Below are 25,322 nucleotides of genomic sequence, written 5' to 3'. Positions count from 1 at the left end.
AAATCAGGTAGGCCTGCATACGATTCTCTTTAAAGATTTCTTTAAATGTTTAAAAAAAAAAAAAAAAAGAGATAGGTAAGTTCTAGAGCTCCACCATCCAGTACAGTAGCTGCTACTTGCTTGGGGCTATTTAAATTAGTTAAATCAAATTAAAAGTTCACTTCCTGGGTCACCCTAGTGACATTCAAGTGTTCAGTAGCTACATGTAGCTCACGGCACAGATACAGACCATTTCCATCATTACAGAAAGTTCTGTTAAACAGCACTGCTCTAGGGTATGTTGGTGATAGGTGCTATGAAAAAAATTAGAGCAAGATTTGCAAAAAAGAGTGGTGTGGGGGTGGGGAGGGGATTGCAGTTTTCTGTGGGGTGATTGAAGTGTGCCTAATTTAGAAGCTTTTGAACAAAGACTTGAAGGAGGTGTGGGGGTGAGCCAGGGCAATACTTGGGGGAAGAGTGTCCTGGGCAGAGGGGATAGGCAAGGCAGAGGCGGGAGTGTGCCAATTTGGTAGGACTGGAATGAGCTGGGGCGGGGAACAGTAGGGAAGAAGTAATGGGGGCAGGTCACAAAGAGCCTGCGTGACCCTACAAAAACCTAGAAAGACACAAAGATAGAAGGACAAAAATGCTGTGCAGTGTTGTTTGTAGCAGCAAAAATATTAGAGGTGACGTACCTGATTATCAGCAGGGAACAGTGACATGTCTGCGCAGTGGTTGGGAAGGATGAGGGTAGAAGGTACGGCTGTGTTGGAAAGCATCCTGGCGGCAGTGGGCTGCACTGAGAGGGCCATCACCCTGGTAGACTAGAAATCTGAAGCTCCCGGGAGTTGTGGTGTGAGGTTGCCCTCTGGGTTCCTGTGCTCACTCTCTTCTGTCTCTGCTGCTGTAAGAGGCAGAGGCCAGGGGACTGCTGAGGCCCCCGAAGACCCTAAACTAACCCCAGTTGGGGAAAAGTCACCAGCGGGGAGGGAATTGTCCAGATGCTGACATCACACCCCATGGGTTTCCAGGAGGGGCAGGGATGTCCAGGCATAGGTTAGGGAATTGTGGGCTTGATATGGAAGAGGCAGGGTGGCCTCTGTGACTGGCCTCCCTGCCCCTCCCCAAACTGTTTCCTGGCAGCGAATGGTCAAGAACCTGGAGAAGGAGCTGGTGCTGCTCAAGCAGGAGCTGGCCATCCATGACAGCCTGGTAAGGGGCTTGAGGCAGGGGTCTGGAGTGGGGGCTGGCTGGACTGCTAGAGGGGCTCGGGTCAGGGTACCAGGTGGGCAGAGGGACTGGGTGGACAGGAGCCAGATGGGTGGGAGGGCCAAGTAGGCAGGGAGACTTGGCCAGGGGGCCTGGGGAGCAGGAATGCCTGGAGGGCAGGGATCCTAGAAGAGCAGGAGGATGTGGGCAGGGGTGTCAGATATCAGGGAGCGGAGGCAGGCAGTTGACAGGAGAACGAGGGGCAGGGGGCCAGGTGCCAGGCAGCTAGGGCAGGGGCAGATAGCATGATGGTCAAGGTCAGGGGAGGTGGGGCAGATTGGGCAGTGGGGGAGGGGGCGGCAGCAGAGGGCCCTGAGGGCAGAGAGTGGGAATGGGAGACCTCTGGTGGCTTGCCTGGGCCTGCTCACGGTCCAGGGGGGCTCTTGAGGCAGAGGCAGCCACCCCCCTCCCATGGCCCTCATGCTACAGAGTGTGCTGAGACTCAGCCAGCAGAGCCCCCCTTGCTTGGAGTGGCAAGCCCATGGCAGGCGGCTCTCAAGACCCAGTTGTCCGTCTGTGACCCGAGCACCTGGCCAGGACCCAGTGGTCCTGCCCTGTGTCCAACCTCCCCTGAATGGTTCTCAGAATGACCCCTGCTGCCCCGGTTGGGCTCAGGTGTTTGGAGCTTGTTGACATGTTCTTCATCCTCCTCCAAGGCCAACCGTACCCTTGTGAACTATGATCCCATGGATGAAATCCAGATTGCTGAGATCAACTCCCAGGTGCGGAGGTACCTGGAGGGGACGCTGGATGAGATTGACGTAAGGAGCCTTTCTTTGGGACCATGCCCTCCCTTTCCTGGGCATCCCCCCCCTTGTGCTATGCTGGTCTTGGAACCTCACACCGAGTGGGTGCAGTGGGTATGGGGTGGGTGGTGCTGGACCTCTGGCCTCGGGCCCTACAGCCTACCGAGGCCTCAGCATCCGTGTTTAGGGTTACAAGGATGGGTGTGCCCCTCAGAGTGGCCAGCAGCCTTGAACACACTTGACCACACAGGGGTGGTCCATCACCCTGGGCACAGGTGTGGTCCCTGGAGCCAGGCTGCCCGGATCACATCCCAGCTCAGTTGTCTCCTTGCTGAGTGACTTCAGCAAAACGCTCAACCTCGTGTACTTGGAGTGAGGAGGGAAACCAAAATGGAATTAACTGAGCTGCCGCAGCTCAGGTGCTCAGCTGTGCTGGGCGGAGTGAGGTCATTCAAGGATGATGGTCATGCGGGCTGACAGGGCAGACGTGCAGGGCCTGTGTTGGAGTAGGCCAAGGAGGAAGAGACCGCAGCCACACAGGGAAGGGTCCTCAGAGGGAAGGATGCATTCTGTTCTTACAGTGCAGGCCAGCAAACCCCTCATCAGGGAGCTACATGGCAGATCACCCCCCACCCCCAGCCCAGGCCTGTTACTGTGGTAGCTGTAACTGGCAGGCCTGGGACAACAGGGGTGGGCTCTTCTGGCCTTGGAGGAGGGTTAGTCCCAGAATGACCCTCCGGCAAGGGTAATGCTTGTGGTCTGTAGGGCCAAGAGGGAAGCCATTGGCCTTCCTCTAGCCACAGATGTGTATGTGCCACACAGAAAGTTCATAACGGAACCTTGTAGAAACAGGAGAGAGCTGAAGACCATAAATTTTATTAAAATTCTTTTCTTAGTATTTTCAAGAACTAGAGTCATTTTAATTTTATAGAGACCTTCCCTTAGAAAAGGTAATTTTTAAAGATTCATTTATTTGAGAGAGAGAACGTGAGCATGCAAGCGTGGCAAAGGGAGAGGGAGAGAGAATCTCAAGCAAGGTCCCCGCTGAGCATGGAGCCTGATACGGGGCTGCATCTCATGACCCTGAGATCACAGCCTGAGCCGAAACCAAGAGTCAGCTGTTCACTGATTGCACCACTCAGGAGCTCCAGGGAAGGTCATTTTTATAACCTCAGTAAATACTTAGTTTGAAAACTATGAATCAATTGTTTCTCTGTTCTTTTTTTTTTTTTTAAGATTTTATTTATTCATTTGAGAGAGAGAGAGACAGAGCCAAGCAGAGGGAGAGGGAGAAGCAGGCTCCCTGCTGAGCTGGGAGCGCGATGCAGGGCTCGATCCCAGGACCTGGAAATCATGACCTGAGCTGAAGGCAGATGCCCAATTACTGAGCCACCCAGGCACCCGTTTCTCTGTTCTTGAGGAGATTTCAGATGTTCCATTCTTAAGGCAGATGATCAAAGGGTTAGCCGAAGAGTCCTGGTGTCTCTACTAACCATAGACACACCCTCGGTCCTGTGCTGCCTGAAGCCCAACCTCTCTGCCTTGCTGTCTTCCCTCCAGATCATCAACCTCAGACAGATCCAGGAGGTGTTCAACCAGTTCCGGGTGGTGCTGAGGTAAGGGACCCCCACCCACCCACCTGACTCCTACATCAGGCTGCCATTTTCATTTCCCATGGTCAAGGTGTGGCCTCTAAGCACACTGCCTTGTTTCTCATGGGTGAGAAGCCAGCTCAGAGTCCTTGGGGTGTGCCCAGGCCCCTGAGCTCTCAGATCCTCCAGCCCTCCCTTTCCCCTGGGGGAAGCGGGGAGGAGAGCCCTCCAGTCAAGGACAGCTCAGAGAGGAAGTGGTCCCTGGTGGGTGTTTCCTGAGTTCATTAATTAGACGGGAGGTCCTTCTGGAGTACCAGCCCTGAGTGTGGCCAGAGCAGGGCCTCGTGAATACTCCCTGTGCCCAACCCCCACTTCAGGAGTCATTTGCAGTTTATTTGGGTGCAGACACACAGCTCATGCTGGGTAGTAGCACAGACGTGGGTCACATGATTCCCAAGGGCCTTGTGAAGATAGAACCTGGGTGGGAAAGCATGGTCCTGAGGCAGGCTTACAGTCCTTGTTAAAGTTTTGGGGCAGAAGTGCCTGGCACACAAGGGTGGCCACTGCGGATTTTAGGGCTGGACAGTGGGTGTGTGCACTGAGGAATCGGGGTGTGGAATGGGCTTGTTTGGTCTAGTCTGGTTCATGATGAGGGTGTGGTTCCATCCCAAGGGGCCACACCCAAATGACTTCTAATTCCCATACTTGGTTCTTGCTCTGGAAGGTTCAGCCTAGCGCCAAGGTGCGAGGTGTTCTCTCATTCTCTCTTTCAAGCCAACAGGAACAGGAAGTGGAGTCCACTTTGCGCAGGAAATACACCCTCATAGACAAGAATGACTTTGCCGCCATCTCTGCAGTCCAGAAGGTATGCATGGTTGCTTCTTGTTGACAGCATTCATGTCACACTTTTTCCATCTCCAGACCTTTCCAGAAACAGCAGGTGTTCTGCATTAGAGCAGATCTGGGGTTGCAACAGATAAAGGTAACACCAGGTTGAGTGGGACCCATGCAAGAGTAAAACCGTATATGAATTCAAAATGATCTACAATGTTGGAGACATGACCATATACGTGACCATAAACAAGACCAATTCCTGGAATTAGGTTGGAGACAGGCCTTAAGATCCTCAAGGAGACACCAGACCATCGAGTGGATTTGATGTGGAACATGGACGTTGGTAGGGTGATCAGAGATAGTGCTGTTGGAGATAGCCTGAAGCTAGCAGCCTAGGCCTGCTATCCTGGCGTGTGGGGTGAACATGCCCACCTGGGTACATGTATACTTGGGTCCCCCACAGGCCAAAACCCTAATCTAACCCTCGGCCCTGTGGCTGGCCTCTCTCCAGGCAGGGCTTGTGGACGTTGATGGCCACCTAGTGGGTGAGCCTGATGGACAAGGCTTCGGACTCGGGGTCATCCCTTACTCTACCAAACCTGGGAAGAAATCCAAGTCCAAGAAGACGTTCAAAGAACAGCTCAGGTGAGGAACCTTCCTGTTGCTTTACCTGCTGAGCATCTGGCCCTCCTTGGCTGGTGAAAGAGAGGACACAAGCTAGTGTCTTCGCTACTGGGTGGTCCCAGTTGCTCGTATTGCCTGCCAATACTAGCAACATCTGTGGGGCCCAGGCTTTGCTGGTTACCTCTTGTCCACACAGCAACCCCAGGAGGTAGGAGTTCATGTCTCCATTTTACTGATGTAGATACCAAAGCTCGGAGAGGCGAAATCACTCCCAAGGTCACACCACTGAGGAGTGATAGAGTGGAAGAGAGAAGCCGGGCTAGCACCCCCCCACCCCCAGTACTACATGCGGAAACCACCCCTAACCGGAGTCCTTTTGTGACCCAGCTCCCTGGTACTCATGTCACCTAAAAACCCCAGTTCACCTTCCAGACAGGAATCGTTTGTGTGTGCCAGGTGAGAGGAGTGTCAAGGCTCACTTAATGAGATGCCGTCCCTGGAAGATGCTGGTAGTGGTGGACGTGAACACAGGCTCTAGGAGGCTCCTCTCACTGAAGGGGTCACCTCGTGGGAGGCATGACAGCCTCTCTGTGCTTCCATTTCCTTCTCCCTAAATTGGGAATCCTAATAGTAGCTTCAAAGTCAGGGGGGTTGTTGGGAAGATAAATGGGTGAAGGCAGGTCCTGTACCTAGAAAGTAGGCAGTGCGAATGTGGTGTTGCTGTTATTCCATCTGCTAAAGAAACCTGTGTAGAAAACTGTTCCATGCAGAACAGGAGTCAGGTAGCAGGGGTTGCCGAGGCCCCTGGCCTCCTCCTGACGGCTCAGGCCGGCTCACATGTGCCTCTCTGAGGAGGAAGACCCTGGGCACCATCACTTGGAGAGCGAGGGCAGCTACTTTCCTGGGGGTGGGTGTGGGCACTCGTGGAGGCGGGAGAGCAGGTCATGGACTGGTCAGGGCAGCAGGGCAGACATGTCTTGCTTTACCTTTGGTCCGCAGACAGGCCTACCCTGGGTGGGAGCTCTGCCACCCATTCCCCGGGAGGCCTGTGTGATCAAGACCTCAGCAGCCCGGATGCTCCAGGAGCCTGTGGCCCGCCCCACAGGTCCAGCCGCTTTCAGACCTGGAGCCTGCCTAGTTTTCCCAGGTGTCTCCTGGCTGGGATGGGACTTCTGAAGTCTGAGGGTTTGGAAATGTCACTCCCCTAAGTACCAGAGACACCTTACTGCCCATGACTGAGCCCTGGGGCCTCCCTGCCTTCTCCTTCCAGCTCCTCAGCAAGAAAGGAAGGTGCCAGCAGCCCTGTGAGTGGCAAGGATTTGGAGGTCTCTACCTCCAAGACCCAGCTGACCCCGTCCTCCAAGGAGGGGGATGTCAAAGAGCTGCCTCTGCGGGATCGGGAGACCTCCAGCATTGAGCCTCTTCCCTCAGACTCCCCGAAGGAGGAATCACGCCCACCCAGGTAACACCTCATGCAAGTTCACCAGATCATTCAAAACCAGAGTGTGATCCTCAGCATGTCAAGAGCGCCTGCAGATAGATGAGAAATAAAATAGGGGATAATAGGCAAAGACTAGGAGCACAGTCCAGAAAGAAGCAACGTGATGGCTTATCCACAGGTGAAATGGTCCCACCTCAGGAGTCCTCCAATATACGCAGTTATACATGGAATCATTTTAGGCCCTTCAAATAGCAGTTATTTAAATAATTACATTTACATTGAAAAAAATAACTAAAGCGTTCAAAAGGCCCCAAATTCTCAAGGCATGAGACCCCTTCCTCTATAGCTACTCAGTTCCTCTCCCTGGCGAGCCGGCAATTGAGTGTCCAGTAATGTATCCTGAGGAAACAGAGATGAGGACAGAGATTTATGCAAACGGATGTTCACTGCATCATTAATTTAAAAAGCCAAAAACAATTTTGGGAAACACCTTCAGTAGCTAACATTACGGAAAAGGTACTAAGTGAATTATCATCTCTGCCCTTGGGATGTACGAGGATGTGCATGAAGAATTTTTTCCCCAGCAGGTGAACATTTCCAAGAACTCAGACAAGTTGAAAGTGCTGTACAGCAAACACCCGCTTGATCCTACATTTAACACGACTTACTTCATCACGCATCTTTCCCTCCATCCCTCTTATTTTTTGGATGCATTTCTTTTTTTTTTTAACTTTTTAAAATTTTTTTATTGTTTTTTAAAGGTTTTATTTATTTATCTGAGAGAGAACTCGAGAGAGAGAGCACACACACAAGCAGTGGGGAGGGGCAGAGGGAGAGGGAGAAGCAGACTCCCCGCTGAGCAAGGAGCCCGATACGGGACTCGATCCCAGGACCCGGGGATCATGACCTGAGCTGAAGGTGATGCTTAACCGACTGAGCCAAGGTGCCCCTAACTTTTTTTTTTTTTAAGATTCATTGATTTGAGAGAGAGTGTGAGTGAGCAGGGGGAGGGACAGAGAGAGACAATCCTGAAGCAGACTCCCTGCTGCGCAGGGAGGCCGACGCGGGGCTCGATCCCAGGACCCCAAGATCACGACCTGAGCCAAAACCAAGAGCCAGCCATTCAACTGACTGAGCCCCCCAGGCGCCTGCATTTCAAAGGAAGTTGCAGACAGTCCACACCCCCTGGCCCCCAACACTTCACCTTACATCTCATTAACCAGAGTTCTGAGTGCCGTAGAGCATGAAGGAATGCCTCTGTGAAAAGCGTAAGATGTAAAATTATATCTACTGCATGACCTCAAACATTAAAAAATGTATCAAAGAAATCCCTGAAGGAGATACACCAAGGTGTAGTTGCCAGTAGGTAGCGCATGGTTTTTTGCCTTGTTTTCTGTTTCCTATGCTTTTCCTTGCTGTCCTCACTTTCTGCTGTGGTCACGTGCCCTTGCGTGCGGGGAGAGACAGAGACTGGGGAGTTGTTCCTGCACAGGGTGCCTGGGAGTTCTGGCCTCCGGCCCACAGAAGCCCCCTCTCCTCCCCCCGGGAAGAGAGGCGAGGTGCTGGGCTCTGGCTCCCCTTCCCCTCCCCTTCTGTCTTCAGGCCCAGTACCCCACCCCCCAAACCTGTGGCCTTTGAGGACTTTAAGAACGAGCGGGGCAGTGAGATCAACCGCATCTTCAAAGAGAACAAGTCCATCTTGAACGAGCGGAGGAAAAGGGCCAGTGAGACCACACAGCGCATCAATGCCATCAAGCGGGAGATGGACATGACCAAGGAGGCACTAAATTTTCAGAAGTCACTCCGGGAGAAGCAAGGTGAATGTGATAGGAAGGTGGCCGGGGGCTGTGGGAGCTGAGTCATCCTGCTCTAAACAGGGCCGTCTTGGGCACAGGAGGACTGAGGTGGGTGGGGGCCAGCAGGGCATGTGGAAGTGTGGTCTTCACGCCTGGGTCATCATGTGGCTCTAGTCAGCCCTGGGGAGCCTTAGGCTCCTTCTCTGTCAGTCAGCCTTCGCCTGTGGGTCTCCCATTATTTTGTTCTCTCAGACCTAAGTGCTGGGCCTTCTCCCTGATATGTGCTGCTCCCAGTGGAGAAGCAGGCCTTTGGTTTTATAGAGGCCTCCCCAGGGAGATGGGCAGCTGGTGACCCCCACAAGGGCCCTAGGTCCTCGTGTGGTCTCCTCACTGCCCAGGGTAGTCTGATTGGCATGGGGATGCTGGTTAAGACACAAGAAACTGAGGAGGGAAAGAGAATATGGGTACCAGAGGGCCTAGGGAGTCATTGTCACTGAGATCATTCCTCATGCCAAACCCTCAACACCCATGCTGGCCTGGCAAAGTCTAGTCTCCTAAGGCAGGTGGTATGTGTGTGTGGGGGGGTGGGTCCTCAGGCTCAGAGAGCAGGGACCTCAGTGTGGGGAGGGTGCTCACTGGTTACCCTGACCCTGGTGCCCTTGTCCCAATGGCGGACAGCGCTCAGCACTGCCCTGAGGTGCCCTCACACCTTGAGTGTGCAGAGGACTTATTGGGGAGGGCTGATCAAACACAGACTCCTAGGCCCTGACTACTGGTTCTAACTCAGGCGATCTGGAGCAAGGCCCAGAACCTGCATTTTAATGAGTAACCATCCTGACTCTGGGGCCAGAGGTTCAGAAGCCACATTCTTGTTCACATTGCTGGTTCCATTGTCCTCCCGACAGGGCACATTGGAGGTTACTGGGCTTTCCCTGGCTAAATCACAGCCCTGCTCCAGGCGGGCTTCCCAGGCGGCGATCTGTTGGGGCATCTGCAGACGTCATTTGTTTTATTTCTGCAGGCCAGGTGGATCATCTCACAGTGAGATGTGCACTTTACTCATTTACGTCTCAGAGGGCAACTCCAAATTCGTGAGGCCACTTTGCTCATACTCCACAGACCAGCCGTGACGCACTATTCCAGAGGGCTAAGCCTCCATGGGTCTGCGCATGGGGGAGGGCTGGTCATGGTAGCTCCAGATAGGCCCCAACCCAGAACCTCCAGGGTGAAGATCTACGGGACCAAGGACTTCTTTGTCCCTTCTGCCCACACCTTCTTAGACTATGCAACTTCTTATTACCTATTTACATATTTTAAATAATATATATTCGTGCTATGCTGACATATCATTTATGCCTAAATATTCCTGAAAACAGATATTTTTAAGGAATGAGATGAAGATTAAACAAACAATATTTTAAAATAGTTAAAATTTGGGGGTGCCTGTCCGGCTCAGTCGGAAGAGCATGTGACTTGATCTCAGGGTCTTGAGTTCGAGCCCCATGTTGGGTGTAGAGATTACTCAAATAAATAAAAACTTAAAATGAAATAAAACATTTGAAATTTTATCTATCAGTATAAAAACATTTTTTTAAAGATTTTATTTGAGAGAGAGAGAGAGAGAGTGAGCACAAGTGGGGGGCAGAGGGAGACGGAGAAGCAGGCTCCCCACTGAGCAGGGAGCCTGATGTGTGGGGCTCAATCCCAGGACCCTGGGATCATGACCTGAGCCGAAGGCAGACGCTTAACTGAGCCACCCAGGTACCCAAAAACACACATTTTTGCTCTTTCCCCCCAACATGAGTTGTTTTCCCATTGGTTGTTAAAATACTAAATAAAATACTTTTATCTTGAGGGAATAGATCAGGTAAATTTGTTTTTTGATTCATTTTGATTGATAGCCACTTACTGGCCCAGCCAGGTCAGCAAATTTGGCATGTTAATTAGTGTTTTGTGAAAGAAAAATGAAAAATCATTTTAGGTTCAACTCTTTGAAGTTTTTTCCTTGGCAATAATCCAAGAACCCCCCCGGTGGGACACAAGGTGTTCACGGTCTCTCCCCGTGTCATCAGAATACTGTAAAGACTTTACTCTGTAAAGGACTTGTGTCTATCACAGTGACTACACTGGGGACTGCCCACAGCACACAGACCAGGCCGCTCTGCACTGAAGGGGAGGGACCTGGGGGGGCCCCTCTGTACCCTCCCTCTCTAGACTTCCTGAATTGGGACCAATTCAAGATTCCTAATTGCCTGTCCATAAATGGTGTGACAGTGTACCTTAATTTTTCCCCACTGAGTATCAGTGGAAGGACACCTGGAGACTGCCTTATGTGCCCCCCCTCCTCACTCTTCGGGGTTCCCTAGGGTAGAAGCCCCACAGACCTGGTGCGATTGACATGATGCCTGTGGTGAGCTTTCTAGGTCCCGTGGGCAGTGGCCGGCTGAGTGAATGGCTCCACAGACCATGTTATTTTGTCTTAACTCAGCAACCCTCATCTGACAGACCTTAAAAGCTCATGCCGAGACCATGAGATGACAGATAGCACAACTGACCCCTCTCCTTCTGGAGCCTCTGACAGCCTCTTGACATAACACAGATTTACGCGCTCTGTTCTTAATAACCTTGCCCAGGTGCCTTGTGGTACTAGCCCGTGGTGGCAGTTCATGTATATGACTCACAGAAAAGGTAGACATCCACTTAATTGAGGTGACTCCTGAACTATGTTTGGCCAGTAAGGTTTAAGACCAAAATAAGTGTGAAGCATGCGCCATCTCTACCCTCTCCCCTGCGTACCCCTCCTGTTCTTAAAGTTGCCCTTGTGGCCCCCTCTGAGCTGAACTCCCTCTGCCGGTGAGACGTGGCCTGGTGGCCTGGCCTCCTCGTGCTTCGCCCACCCTGGCCCCACAGCCCAGCCCTTCCTCTGGTGTCTGGTCTTCATGTTTTGCCAGCACTTTGTTCCCTCTTTCCAGAATTCCTCCCTCCCCACGCCCCAAGTGAACACCTCGTTCTCTGACCTCCTCTGTCCCTGCAGGCGAGTATGAGAACAAGGGGCTGATGATCATCGACGAGGAGGAATTCCTGATGATCCTGAAGCTCAAAGACCTCAAGAAGCAGTACCGGGCTGAGTATCAGGACCTGCGTGACCTCAGGGCTGAGATCCAGTACTGCCAGCACTTGGTGGATCAGTGTCGCCACCGCCTGCTCACGGGTGTGCCATTTGGGAAGGTCGGCTGGCCACCTGATCTCCCGGGAGGCAGAGGGCAAGGCCACCACCTGGGTTCTCGAAGCGGCTTCAGAGCTTCTCTCTGACAGCTGGGGCTGGACAGGGGCTTTGAAGTGTTTCCAGGACTCTGAGAGCTGGAGAGGGAGACGGGAAAGGGTGAGACCCTAGAGCAGGAAGCGAAGAAGAGGGTGAGCCTGTGACAGGCACACACACAGGCTTTACCTGCTTCCTCAGGGCCTCCCCAACACCTCACAGTGCTGTCTTCCTGCCTCCTTGCAGAATTTGATATCTGGTACAATGAGTCCTTCTTCATCCCCGAGGACATGCAAGTGTCACTGAAGCCAGCTAGTGGCATCCGGCCAGGCATGGTGCCTATCAGCAGGCTCGTGGCTCTGGTAAGTGGCACAGGGGCCGGCGTGGGGACAGTGGATGAGCACAGGGTGGTGGGCAGTACCCTTTGTCCTCTGTTTTCTCCGCAAACATGGCCGTGTATAGGCTGCTCCCAGCCTCTCCCACGGCTGGCCCAGGCAGATGGACAGGTCCAGGTCTCCCCAGTTATGGAGGATGGGGACACAGAAAACATCACTTGCTACTGCCCCCTTGCTGGGGTGGCTCATTCTGCCCAGGTGGCAGCTACAGGATGTCTGGCAAATATGGGACCAGGGGTTGTGAGCTACCCTGCATGGGGATTTACAAACCCTGCAAGGGGCTGCCCTGATGCCCGCCCCCCCCCCCCCCCCAGGCCCTGTCAGGGAAGTTCCTAACAATGGCAGGCTGAAGGGACTATGCTGAGTTGAGCCTCCCCTAGGGAGAAGATGACCAGGACAAGTTCAGCCAGCTGCAGCAGATGATGCTGCCAGAGGGCCCTGACTCCATCTCCTTCTACAATGCCAAAGTCAAGACAGAACAGAAGGTAACTGCGGGGCGGGGGGGGGGGGGGGGGGGGGGGTTCATGTCTCCAGGAAGGTGGGGCCTCAGAGATCACATTATTAGGACACCCAAGATCACACTTCCCACTTTGGAGAGGCAAAGAAGGAATATGCCAGCCAAGGGAAATACAGAGTCACCCAGAGTCAGTGGGTATCTTCTGCCAACTCTATAGAGTCCTAGATTGGGTTCAATCCAGCAGGGGTCCCACAGACCCGGAGATGGTTATTGGGAGCTAAGCTGTACCATGTGTGGTTCACAGCCCAGGGTAGGGTCTGGGAATCTCCTGAGACCACTGGGAATCTCCTGGGACCACTGCCTGTTGGGGACCACCTCTCCAGTGGGGGCCACCACAAATAGGAGGCAGGGGACAGAGGACCACATGCAGCTGAGGCAAAGCTAGACAGGGTGTTGGCCACAGGCTGGGCCTGCACTCTCCTCCCTAAGCAGGTTGGGCCAGAGCAGAGGGGCTTGTTCTGCTGAGGCTCAGTCTGGAGCCAGAACACAGAGGGCCCGTGGTGTGCCCATAGGCTATTCTTTTTATTTTTTTTTTAAGATTTTATTTATTTGAGAGAAAGAGCATGAGCGGGGGTGGAGGGGGGGGCAGAGAGAGAGGGAGAAGCAGACTCCCCACTGAGCAGGGAGCCCAGTAGGGCTCTATCCCAGGACCCTGAGATCATGACCTGAGCCTAAGGCAGATGCTTAACCGACTGAGCCACCCAGGCGCCCCCACAGGCCGTTCTTATACAGCAGGTAGCAGGTGCACATGGGGAAATTGCCGAAGAGAGCACATCCTTTAAAAAATATAAATACAAATACCCAGTCCCCCATCCTCTCTGACAGGGAACGCTTGTCACTTGTTTCTTGTGTTCCCATTGCACATTGTGCTGTATCTTGCCTTTCCCACTAAATAGTGTATCCTGAAGATCATTCCATTTCTTTTTTTTCTTAAAGCTGTATACTAGTACTCCACTGTGAGGATGTATCAAAATGTACTTAACCCATCTCATATTGAGGAACATTTGGGCAGTTCCGTTTGTTTACAATACCAATATTGTGATAACCTTGTACAAGTGCGAATTCACATATGAGTGAATATACGTGAAAGTTAAGTTTTGTAGAAGTGAATTTTTTGGTCACAAGGACATGTGTACTTTTTTTTTTAAAGATTTTATTTATTTATTTGACAGAGAGAGACCCAGCGAGAGAGGGAACACAAGCAGGGGGAGTGGGAGAGGGAGAAGAAGGCTTCCCGCGGAGCAGGGAGCCTGATGCGGGGCTCGATCCCGGGACCCCGGGATCATGACCTGAGCCGAAGGCAGACACTTAACGACTGAGCCACCCAGGCGCCCCAGACATGTGTACTTTTAATGGATGGTGCCAGATCACCTGCTTAGAGCTGGACCTGTCTGTACCTCCACAGCTTCACCACAAGATATATTATCCTGCTTTTTGTTTTTTTCCAATCTGAAAGGAGAAAATGGCCTCTTAGGGGAGGTTTAATTTATATTTCTGTTATTATAAATGAAGTTGAGCTTCTCATATGTTTAAGTGCCATTTTAATTTCTTTTCCTATAAATTGCCTATCTGTATTTTTGCCTATTTTTCTATCGTTTTTTGGTCTTTATTCTTATTAATTTGTAGGAAGTCTTGATATACTGGGAAGATTGGCTCTTTATGATATGAGCTGCAAATATTTTCCCGTTTGTCATTTCTCTTTTGTGTTTAACTCTGGTTTGTTGTAGTTATTCTGTTGGGTTTTTTTTAAGATTTTATTTATTTATTTGAGAGAAAGAGAGAGCATGCATGAGTGGGGCGAGGGGCAGAGGGAGAGGGAGAAGCAGACTCCTTGCTGAGCAGGGAGCCCGACGCAGGGCTATATGACTGTCTTTATGCCAGTACTATAATGTCTTGGTTACTGTAGATTTGTAGTTAGTTTTGAAATTGCGAAGAATGAATTCTCCATCTTTGTTCTTTTTTTTTCAAGATTGTTTTGACTATTCAGGGTTCCTTGTATTTCCATACAAATTTTCAGACCAGCTTGTCAGTTTATGCAAAGAAGCCAGCTGGGACCAGGGTTGTGTTGAATTTATAGGTTACTTTGGGGAATATTGCCATCCTAACAATATTAAGTCTTCAAATCCATGAACATAGGCTATCTTTCTATTTGCTTAAGTCTTCAATTTCTTTCAGTGGAGTTTTGTACTTCTCAGAGTTTAAGTTTTGTACTTAAAAAAAAATTTATTCCCAAGTATTTTATTCTTTTTGATGCTATGATGAATGGAATTGTATTTTAAATTTCATTCTTGGATTGTTCATTGTATTTGTATAGAAATACAGTTGCGTTTTGTATAATGATGTGGTATTCCATCACCTTGCTAAACTCATTTATTTATTTATTTATTTATTTATTTATTTATTTATTTATTTATTTTTTGTTGAACTCATTTATTAATTCTAATAGTTTTTTAGTGGATTCCTTAGGACTTTATGCATATAAGATCATGTCATCTACAAATACAAATAGTTTTACTTCTTCCTTTCCAATCCGATGCCTTTTATATCTTTTTCTTGCCTAATTTTCCTGGTTAGAACCTCTGGTACAAAGTTGAAATAAGAGGTGAAAGTTGCCATCTTTGTCTTGTTTCTGACCTTAGGGGGAAGGTATTCATTCTTTCACTCTTAAGTATGATGTTAGCTGTGGGGTTTTCCTAGAAAAGAAGAGTCATAGAGCAGCACTTCTCACTCTGCCGTGCACATGAATCACCAGGCTGTTAGAATACAGAGTCTGACGCAGCAGCCCTGGGGTGGAGCCTGAGATTCTGCTTTTCTGATAAGCTCCTAGATGATGCCTGTGTGGCTAGTCCAGGGAACACCCTCTGAGCAACACGCTTTGAAGTTCATTATTAGGGGGCACCTGGCTGGCTCAGAAGAGCATGCAACTCTTGATCTCGGGGTTGTGAGTTTGAGCCCTGCATGGGGTGTAGAGATTACTTAAATAAATAAAAAACTTTAAAAAAATGAAGTTCCTTCTTAGAACCTTTCTTTTATCAGGGTGAAAAAGTTCTCTTCTGTACCTAGTTCATTGAGTATTTTTATCAGGAAGGGATATTGGAACCTGATCTTTTTGAATACTGTCTTTTTATTTTTATTCTCTCTTCTAGGATTCTGATTAGATGCATATTAGACTTTCTCATTATGTCCTCTGTATCTCTTAAAATCAGCATTTCTTCCAGCTCCTCATCTCTATACTGTAATTTGGGTAATTTCTTTACATTCCTGTTTCAGTTTATTAACGCCCTCTTCAGCTATGTCTAATCAGCCATGTCTAAAAATTCTATTTGGTTCTTCTTCAAATTTACTTGGTCATTTTTTATAAACTCTTATTTCATGCTTTTTTTAAAAAATAACTTTGAGGGGCGCCTGGGTGGCTCAGATGGTTAAGCGTCTGCCTTCGGCTCGGGTCATGATCTCAGGGTCCTGGGATTGAGCCCCGCATCGGGCTCCCTGCTTGGTGGGGAGCCTGCTTCTCCCTCTACCTCTACTGTTCCCTCTGTTTGTGCTCTCTCGCTCTCTCTGTCAAATAAATAAATAAAATCTTTTAAAAAAATAAATAAATAACTGAGATAGGGGCACCTAGGTGGCTCAGTCATTAAGCGTCTGCCTTCAGCTTAGGTCATGATCCCAGGGTCCTGGGATTGAACCCATATCGGGCTCCCTGCTCGGCGGGAAGTCTGCTTCTCCCTCTCTCTCTCACTGTGTCTCTCTCTGTCAAATAAATAAATAAAATCTTAAAAAAAAATAACTTTGAGATGTAATTTATATACCATACAATTCACCCATTTAAAGTGTACAACTCAGTGGTTTTTCATATACCCACAGTTAAATGCAACCATAACCACAGTGAATTTTAGAACATTTTATTCTTTGTTTTTTTACTTCTAAATATTTCAGTGTTTATTTTTTAAGAACAAGTACATTCTCTTACATAATCATGATATAGTAGTTGAATTCAGGAAAATTAACAATGATGCAACTATATTATTTAATCCGAAGTCCATATTCAGTCCTAATGATGTCATTTATGATTATTCTCCCTTCCCACCCTGTCCAGGATCCGGTCTAGAATCATGCATTACATTTAGTTGCCATGTCTCCTTTAATCTAGAACAATTCCTCAGTCTTTCCTTGTGTATGATTTTTATATTTTTGAAGAGTCCAGGCCAGTTTTTTTTGGTTGAATGTCCCTCAGTTTAGGTTTGTGTGATATTTTCTCGTGATTTAAATTCAAGTTATGCATTTTGGGCAGGAATACCACAGAAATGATGTTACATTCTTCATGGTACATCATATCAGGAGGTGCCTTAGTCAGTTTGGGATGCTATAACAAAATACCATAGGCTTGGATCTTAAACAGTAGACATTTCTTTCTCATGGTTCTAGAGGCTGAGAAGTCCAAGATCAAGGTGCTGGCAGATTTGCTTCTTAGTGAAGGCCTTCTTCCTGGCTTGTAAACAACCATCTTCTTGCTGTGTGCTCACATGGCTTTCCTAGGCATGTGTTTGTGGAGAGAGAGAGAGAGCTGTCTCTCTCTCTCTTCCTTTCTTTATAAGGACACTAAACCATCATGAGGAGCTCCACCCTCATGGCTTCATCTAAATCTAATTACCTCCCAAAGTTTCCCACCTCTTAATACCATTACAGTGGGGATTAAGGCTTCAACAAATGTGTTTTGAGGGAATAGAAACAGTCTGTAACAGGAGGCACAAGATGTTGCTTTGTCCTATTATTGGTGAGGTTAATTTTGATCAGTTGGTTAAAGTCACCGTGTATGTTGAATAAGAGGACCACAAGGTCTTTTATTTTATTTATAAAATTGTATTCCTTGTTGTAAATTGTTGTAAACTTGTTTTGACTGGCATAAATTATTTCAAGATCATAGAAAAGGTGAAGCAAAGTGATTTGCATGGTTGGCACCATGAATTTCTCTCTTGATATTCCCGACAAACCTTGCGTTTTCTTTCATTACTTTCAAAGTCTCAGATAAACATTTAAATTCTAAATCATTCAACAGAGGAATCCTGCATTTCTGTAGTCAGTGTTACATTCTCCCACCCTCCCCGAGTCTCTAGGAGAACTCTCTGCATTGGACATTTCTTCTGTTTAAGACATGCCCCTGCACACGCTTTATACACAGATGTTGCACTTGAGCCATTCCATCTTACATTTATTTAAACCTTTTCACATATATTTTTACACACAAAATAGATAGGATCAGATTTTTCAAGGTCAAAACGTTTTCCATTTTGCTGAATTTCTCTCATGGTAGCTTTTATTCGTGTGTGTGTTTAAATCGTAAGTTCATATTTGATTGACCTGCAGCTGTCGGAGTCCCAAGTACATAAGTGCATTCTCTTCCCCCTGACAGTGTTTGCACTGCTTTTGCAGTTAGCCATGGGGCATTGCCAACGCGGGACCATTTTAACCTCCTCCAAAAATTCCAACGTGAGGGGCACCTGGCTGGCTCAGTCGGTAGAGCACGAAACTCTTGATCTTGGGGTCATGAGTTCGAGCCCCATGTGTGGTGTAGAGTTTACTTAAAAAAAAAAAATTACAACTTGAGAAGGGATTAATATCCAGAATATATAGAGAACTTTTAAAACTCAAAAATGGGCAAAGAATAGACATTTCTCAAAAGAAAACATATAGATGGACAGTACACACATGAAAAGATGCTCAAGGTCGCAAATCATTAGGGAAAGGCAAATCGAAACTACAAGGTAACCACCTCATACCCATTAGGATGGCAACTATCTGAAAGCCAGAGAATAACAAGTGTTGGTGAGGACATGGAGACATTGGAGCCCTAGTGTGTGTGCTATGGGTGGGAATGTAAAATGGTACAGCCGTTAAGTGAAACACGCCAGTCACCACAAGGCAAACACTATAGGATTCCACTCACGTGAGGTACTTGGAGTCGCCAAAATCAGAGACAGGAAAGAGAATGGCGGTTCCAGGGGCTGGGGGAGGGAGGGAATGGGGAGTTAGTGCTTAATGGTTATGGAGTTTCAGCATTGCAAGATGAAGAGTCAGGGGGATGGATGCTGGTGATGGTTGCACATTAGGAATGTATTTAATACCACTGAGCTATACACTTAAAATGGCTACGATGGTAAGTTTTATGTAGTGTGTATTTTACCACAATAAAAACACTTGGGGGGGGGCCCCAAAAGAATTCCAGTTTAATGTAGGAGCTTCAGTTCCAGTCCCCCACACTGTGGGGGGTCTGGATTCATACCCACATTTCCAGTTGGGTTTCCCATTCGCTTGCTTACTGCCCAGTGTTTCTATTTCCACACACTTTTCCCGCCTGCTTTCTGAGAGCCCAGCAGTGCATTAATAGGGAAGAATTTGTGAACATTTAGTTGGTTTGGGGAGGGAGGGCCCTCCAGAGTACATGTGTGCCCACGCCTCTGCAGATAGAAACCTCTTCTTTTCTTTTTGAACCTAATTCTTGCCAGAAACTTTCAAGTGGGCCCTTGAAACATACATGTTTCCTTTTAAACCTGCCTGCCACACCCATTTTTTGGGGTGCCTGGATGGCTTAGTCGGTTAAGCATCTGCCTTTGGCTCAGGTTATGATCCCAGGGTCCTGGGATCGAGCCCCGCATCGGGCTCCCTGCTCAGCGGAGAGTCTGCTTCCCCCTCTCCCTCTGCCCCTCCCCCACCCCTGCTCATTCTTTCTCTTCTCTCTCTCTCAAATAATATCTTTTTTAAAAAATATGCCTGCCACACCATTTTAAAACAGTTTTATACACTTTCTTTTTTTTTTAAGTTTTGTTTTTTTTTTTTGACAGAGAGACACTGAGAGAGGGAACACAAGCAGGGGGAGTGGGAGAGGGAGAAGCAGGCTTCCCGCGGAGCAGGGAGCCCGACTCGGGACTCGATCCCAGGACCCTGGGATCGTGACCTGAGCCGAAGGCAGACACTTAATGACAGCCACCCAGGCGCCCCAGTTTTACACACTTTCTTTAGGACAAAAGAATGAAAGGGGATGAATGGAACATATTTCTCACAGAATTGGGACTGGTCAGAGGGCATCCTTGTTCCCAAACTGTGATGTTTGCAGGAAGAATGATGGGGTGGATGTAAATGGCATGGCTTCTGAGCCTTAAGTCTATACCTCCTAATCAATTCCTGTTTTCTCCTCTTTTCTGTGTCCAGCGCAATTACTTGAAAACCATGATGGGCCTCCAGCAGGGACACAGGAAATAGGGACTAATCGCCAATACCTTAAAGGACAAGACTCCCAGGAACCCCCGCCTGCTCTATATGGGCTGCTAAACCACCTGCCCAGAGCTCCAAATGCTCTGCTCCGAGGCTGGGGCCCAGCACAGAGAACTCACGAGGGCCTGCCTGCCTCCCAACGCAAACATCCTTCACAGGACACCCTTGCTCATCTTCACAGAACACTTTTGGTTTCAGTTCACTGTCTTATATGCAGGGACAGGATAAACTAACTTTCCAGTCTGGACTTGTGATGCTCACTCAAGAACTTGCTTTTATTTCCTGTCCAGGAGGAGGTCTTCCCTGTGTACCGGTGGGGTCAGAACTGAGTCTCCAGTAAGAAGGTGAAAAAGTAGCTTAGCCGCCCTCCTCCTGGCACGGCTTTGTCCCACTGGCCAGCCCCTTTCCTTCCCTGGATGGACATCCTGGGGGTGAGCTGGGTCTGAGGAGCCCCGCTTCTCACAGCTCCTTCAGGTCATAGGTTCATCAGGGCATCCTTCCTGTGCTCCTGAGCCAGTGAAGGCGGGAGGCCCTCCTTCCTCAGCTACCAGAAGACGAATGGTTTTAGGTGGAAATGGCTGAAGGGCAGATTTTTTTATCTCACAATGAGAAGAGGCTTAAAATGAGAGCAGTGTTACCATGAAGTTAGCAGGAAGAGCCCCACAGTAGGAGGCTCTCTGGCAAGGAGGTTACAGAACATGCACCGGACAGAAGGTTGAACTGGATGGCATTGGTCCAAGGACCCCGTGATTCTGACTTCAGCCCGTCAGTGAACAGATGGATGGGGGTCTGTGGAAGACAGAAAGTAGAAAGGCATCCTTAGGGTCTCTGCCCTCTTCCTGTTCAGCCCCTTTCTCTTTCACTGACTGATACACAATGATCCTAAAAGAGCTTTCGGAGACTTCTACTACACCAAGGCTTCACAGAGCAGCTTTGAAGTGCCCCAGCTTCATCCCCCTGGGTGACACACACGGGGACTGTCCCTGACCAGCACTAATGGTGTGCACACAGCCATGTTGGTCAGTCCTCATGTTTCCTTTGATTGTGGCCAAATAGACAAGTCTGCCCAGGCTCTGCCTACCCTCCCAGCTAGTGGAGGCCTTAGGCAGAGAGTTCGGATTCTTTCCTTTCTTGGCTGCCCCTGCTCTTACCAGGACTTATTGGGGGTTCCCAGGTCTTTGGAGCATCTCAGGAAAGAGGACATAGCAAACAGGTTACATCATCTTGTTGGGGCCACAGGAAGCAACTGTTTGTGGCTTCACCAACCGCCTTTCCTTCATTCCAGCAGAGCCACAGGCCGGAATGGCATGGCCCTGCGGACATCGCTCCCTAGGATTCCTAGATGGCCAGTCTCGGGCCTGCTGGCCAGGGCGAGCTGGGCCTCTGTCACGGCAGTTGGGCACATTCGTCTTTAGCTCATTCATTACTACACAGGCCTCTTTGACACAACGTGAAACAGGCAGTGGCTGGCGTAGGCAGAGCCACAGGAATAAGCCAGGATGGTGCTCGGTAGATCACCCTTCACACAAACTCCTCACAGGAGCAGATGCTCCCAACGTGACAGGGAGCTAGGGGGCATCATGTCCACTCAGATGGGCCTGTTGTTCTAGAAACTAGTTCCAAAATCACCCCTGAGGGGACTTCCAATTCCATCGTGTGACAGATAAGATAACCTGACAACTCTTGCTACAAACAGAAATGCTGGCTCAAGTAGAAATTTTTATTTTTTATTATTTTTTAAAGATTTTATTTATTGGGTGCCTGCGTGGCTCAGTCGGTTAAGCGTCTGTCTTCGACTCAGGTCATGGTCCCAGGGTCCTGGGATCGAGCCCCGCATCGGGCTCCCTGCTCAGCGGGAAGCCTGCTTCTCCCTCTCCCTCTGCTTGTGCTCTCTCTCTCTGTCAAATAAATACATAAAATCATAAAATCTTAAAAAAAGAAAAGAATGCTTTAAAAAAAAAAAAGATTTTATGTATTTTTTTGACTGAGAGCGCACAAGCACGGGGAGGGAGAAGCAGGCTCAGGAAGCCCGACGTGGGGCTCGATCCCAGGACACTGGGATTGTGACCTGAGCCGAAGGCGGATGCTTAAGCGACTGAGCCACTCAGGCACCTCTAGAAATTCTTTTAAATGCAAAGCTAAATTTGCAGGAAAGAAAGGGAACTGCCAGGTGCTGGAGAATTGAAAACCCAGAGTGGTCAGCATTTGACCTAGCTGTGGCTGCAGGGGATAGGAAGGTGTGTGAGCGTGTTGCTGCCCGTGAGTGTTAATGTCCACATAAGTGTGAGAAATAAGACCTTGGCCCATGCCCCATTGGAAGTTGGAAGTGGGACCCTCTGCATAAAGCTGGCACTTTGAAGGCTTCATCCTTGAAGAGGGAAGCTAGAAAAAGTTTCCCCACTTTTGGGGGAAAAGTTCCCAGGGATGAGGGGAACAGGTCCTGTGAGAATTTGCAACCATACACAGGTCTGGGATTCAGATTTACATGGTGTGGTCCAGGAACCACTACGCTGAGGAATTAGCCTAAAAATTAGCCCAAGGCTGAAACACCTAGTAGGATCAAAAAAAAATCTGCACCTGCCCTTTACCGAGCCATACAGCATTCCCACAAAACCCTAGTAAACAGGAGCTCCAAAGATTAAACACACATGCGTGCCCATGTGGAAGCAAGCTATCATAGTGGAGGCACAATGAGAGCATGATCAGATAAATTATTGAATAAAGATTATACAACGTATGTGTGTTTTAAATAAGGACAAAAATAGGAATATGATAAAGGCCATCCAAATAGATCACAGATTTTTAATTTTTTTTTTTAAAGATTTTATTTGAGAGAGAGAGCAAGAATGAGAGAGCTCACATAGGGAGAGGGAGAAGCAGACTCCCTGCTGAGCAGAGAGCTGGACACAGGGCTTGATCCCAGGACCTGAGATCATGACCTGAGCAGAAGGCAGACGCTTAACCGACTGAGCCACTCAGGCGCCCCGATCACAGATTTTTTAAAAAAGCAGAACTTTTAGGAATGAAAAAATGTTCTAAAAGTTAAAATGACAGACTAGAAACAGCAAAAGAGAGAATCGATGACCTCGATGTTGGATCTGAAGAAGCTGCCTGGAATAGAGCATAGACGGATGGCAAGAGAGAAAACTGAAAGTGTGGCTAAGAGACATGGTGGACAGAATGAGAAGCGCCAGTATACATGTAATCACAGATCCAGAGGCAGTCCCAGGGAGATCTTGTGCGCTCATCCAGTCTCCTGGCTTTAAGCGTCTATTCATATGCCAATTCTCAATCTTACACATCTAGCCTAGACTGTTCTCCTGAACTCCAAACCTGTAATAGCCACAGCTAAATTGGCATCTCCATTTGAATGTCTATTAAGACATCTACAAATGAGGGGCACCTGGGTGGCTCAGTTAAGTCTCTGCCTTCGGCTCTGGTCATGATCTCAGGGTCCTGGGATGGAGCCCCATATTGGGCTCCTTGCTCATCGGGGAGTCTGCTTCTCCCTCTGACCCTCCTCCCTGCTTGTGCTCGCTCTCATTCTCTCTCTCTCTCTCTGTGTCTCAAAATCTTTAAAAAAAAAAAAGACATCTACAAATCAGCATGTTTAAATATGCCCCTCCCACAGTCTCCCTTATCTCAGCCCAATTGCTCAGGCTAAATCCTTAGTTTAATACTAAACTCCTCTTTTCTTCTCACACCCCACATCAGATCTGTCCAATTCAATGGACTTCACCTTCCTACTGCATTAAAAATCTGACCACTCCTCCCCACTTCTATTGCCCCGACTCTGATCCAAGCCACTGTTCTGTCTTGTCTGGATATTGCAGCAACTTCCTGTGTCCTCACTTCCTCCCCTGCTTTTCTATAGTCCATTTCCAGAACAGCTGCTTGGTTGATCTTTTTGAAATAGAAGTTCGACCACATCACACGTCTTTGCATTCTTCAAATGGTTCCTGTTCTCTCAGAGTGAAACCCAATTCCTTAAAACAGCTCGAAGGCCCTACGTGATCTTGCCTCTTGTGACTTGACTCTCTTCTCTTTTCTGCCCCCTTGCTCACTCTGCTCCAGCCGTGTGGGCCTCCCCCGCTGTTCCTTAGATATGCCAGGCAGCTCCTGCCTCAGGACCTTCATACCGGCTGTTTCTTCTGCCTGAAATCTTCTCCCAGATGTCCTCATGGCTCACTCTGACTTCCTTCAAGTCTGCTTAAATGTCACCTTCTGTAGCAGATACCGTCAGGCCTTGATCATAGACCATTGCCCTTGCCATTCCTGCTAGTGGGTTTTCCTACTGAAAGCCATCTGCGACTTTCTACATAAAGGCTTTCTCAACCGTAGGGACTTACTTGCTGCAAAGGGGGCCCAAATGCCAGGGAGTTAACACATTGAGGAGCAACCCTCAACCAATGAGTTGGATGAGTATCCTAACCTCTCCCTTGGATGGGGCATCTCTTAGGCATGTTCACTACTTCCTGGGACTTCCCAATAGAAGTACAAATTCACACACAGATGAACCAAAGGAAAAAAAGATGGTTGCTATATTTAGTGGAATTATCAGTGAAATAATATCACAAAATATTTGAAGTAGTTAATGATATAATGTTTAATGATATATAACAGTATAATGAAAAGGATAAGATTGGACCAATGTAGCACCCAAGGTTTCTTTCTGAAGTTTGGAGATTCAAGATAGGACAAAGAACTCAGGGTAGTCCTCCCTGTCCTCCATGATCTTTAATCTGGAGGGCTCAGACACCTCTATTACTGTTTCCTCTGGCATCGAATGGAGATTCCAATCCACTTACCCCCCTACCAGCTGGCCCCGGGGAGTCTCACTTTGGACTTAACTCTTGATAGTGGGCTGCATTTTTCTGAGGCAATACAATATAGTGGTAGAGCACAGGCTTTGGGCCAAGACCTATGAGTTTAAATTGGGACTCCATATCTTACTGGCGTGGGACCTTGGGCAAGTTGTCCAATTTCCCAGCCTTTGTTCATGTGTAAAACCAATGATTAATGACCCTGGGGCCGTGTATGTCTAGTGCACAGCAGGGCCTCAACCAACTGAAACAGCCAGGACATTAACAATAACAATAATAAAGTGCCCAGCATTATGTCTTACAGATGGTAAACATACACACACACACCCCAGTGTTAGGCTCCCTTTCCACTCCCCAAAATGGATTTTGAATTTGAAAAGGCAGCATTTAGACTGGCATTATCTTTCTCTAATTAATCCTGACTGTGATGGCTTTTAAAGACCACAAGCTGAAGTACAGAGAAGTAGCTGCTAAAAATATCCCCAGTGTCATCCTGGGCGGTGTTACAATTGGAGGTCAAGTGTCTTGGTCAGGGAAGTCCTAGTCCCACTGTATACCCCAGCTGCCAGGCTGCATTGGCACTTCATGTTGGGGGCTGGAGGCAGCGTTTTCGCTGGACAGACTCCCCAGGGGAGGGTGACCAGCATCATGAGAGGTTCTGAAAAAACTGTCAAGCAAGGAATAGTCCCGGAAATTAGAGACATTTAATCTGAGAAGTGAAGGCCAAGGGCCGGGGGGGGGGGGGGGGGGGGGGGGGGGGGGGGGGGGGGGGGGGGGG

At 48.7% G+C, this 25,322-nt stretch overlaps 1 protein-coding gene and 1 long non-coding RNA gene across 8 annotated transcripts in view; one reads left to right on the top strand and one right to left on the bottom strand.

Moving 5' to 3' along the window:
• Positions 1–19,967, top strand: part of KIF9 (kinesin family member 9) — a 47,849-nt gene extending 27,882 nt beyond the window's left edge. For all 7 annotated transcript variants that reach the window (XM_032412607.1, XM_032412604.1, XM_032412606.1 and 4 more), the window contains 11 exons: positions 1,123–1,191; positions 1,905–2,009; positions 3,555–3,610; positions 4,361–4,451; positions 4,932–5,065; positions 6,315–6,506; positions 8,088–8,302; positions 11,316–11,492; positions 11,787–11,902; positions 12,316–12,420; positions 19,659–19,967. In XM_032412607.1, the coding sequence (XP_032268498.1) occupies positions 1,123–1,191; positions 1,905–2,009; positions 3,555–3,610; positions 4,361–4,451; positions 4,932–5,065; positions 6,315–6,506; positions 8,088–8,302; positions 11,316–11,492; positions 11,787–11,902; positions 12,316–12,420; positions 19,659–19,709 (1,311 nt within the window). In that variant the 3' untranslated portion in view covers positions 19,710–19,967. The remainder of the gene's footprint in view (positions 1–1,122; positions 1,192–1,904; positions 2,010–3,554; positions 3,611–4,360; positions 4,452–4,931; positions 5,066–6,314; positions 6,507–8,087; positions 8,303–11,315; positions 11,493–11,786; positions 11,903–12,315; positions 12,421–19,658) is intronic.
• Positions 18,219–25,322, bottom strand: part of LOC116637222 — a 45,222-nt gene continuing 38,118 nt past the window's right edge. Inside the window, exons 4-5 of the long non-coding RNA XR_004300427.1 lie at positions 20,360–20,510; positions 18,219–18,454 (exon numbers count right to left, since the gene is read on the bottom strand). This is a non-coding gene — a long non-coding RNA (uncharacterized LOC116637222). The remainder of the gene's footprint in view (positions 18,455–20,359; positions 20,511–25,322) is intronic.

The sequence above is a fragment of the Phoca vitulina genome, unplaced genomic scaffold (genome assembly GCF_004348235.1).
Source record: "Phoca vitulina isolate PV1807 unplaced genomic scaffold, GSC_HSeal_1.0 scaffold13, whole genome shotgun sequence".
In the NCBI taxonomy this organism is placed as follows: domain Eukaryota; kingdom Metazoa; phylum Chordata; class Mammalia; order Carnivora; family Phocidae; genus Phoca; species Phoca vitulina.
The sequence above is the reverse complement of the archived record's forward strand: the minus strand, read 5'-3'. Positions and strand labels throughout refer to the sequence as shown.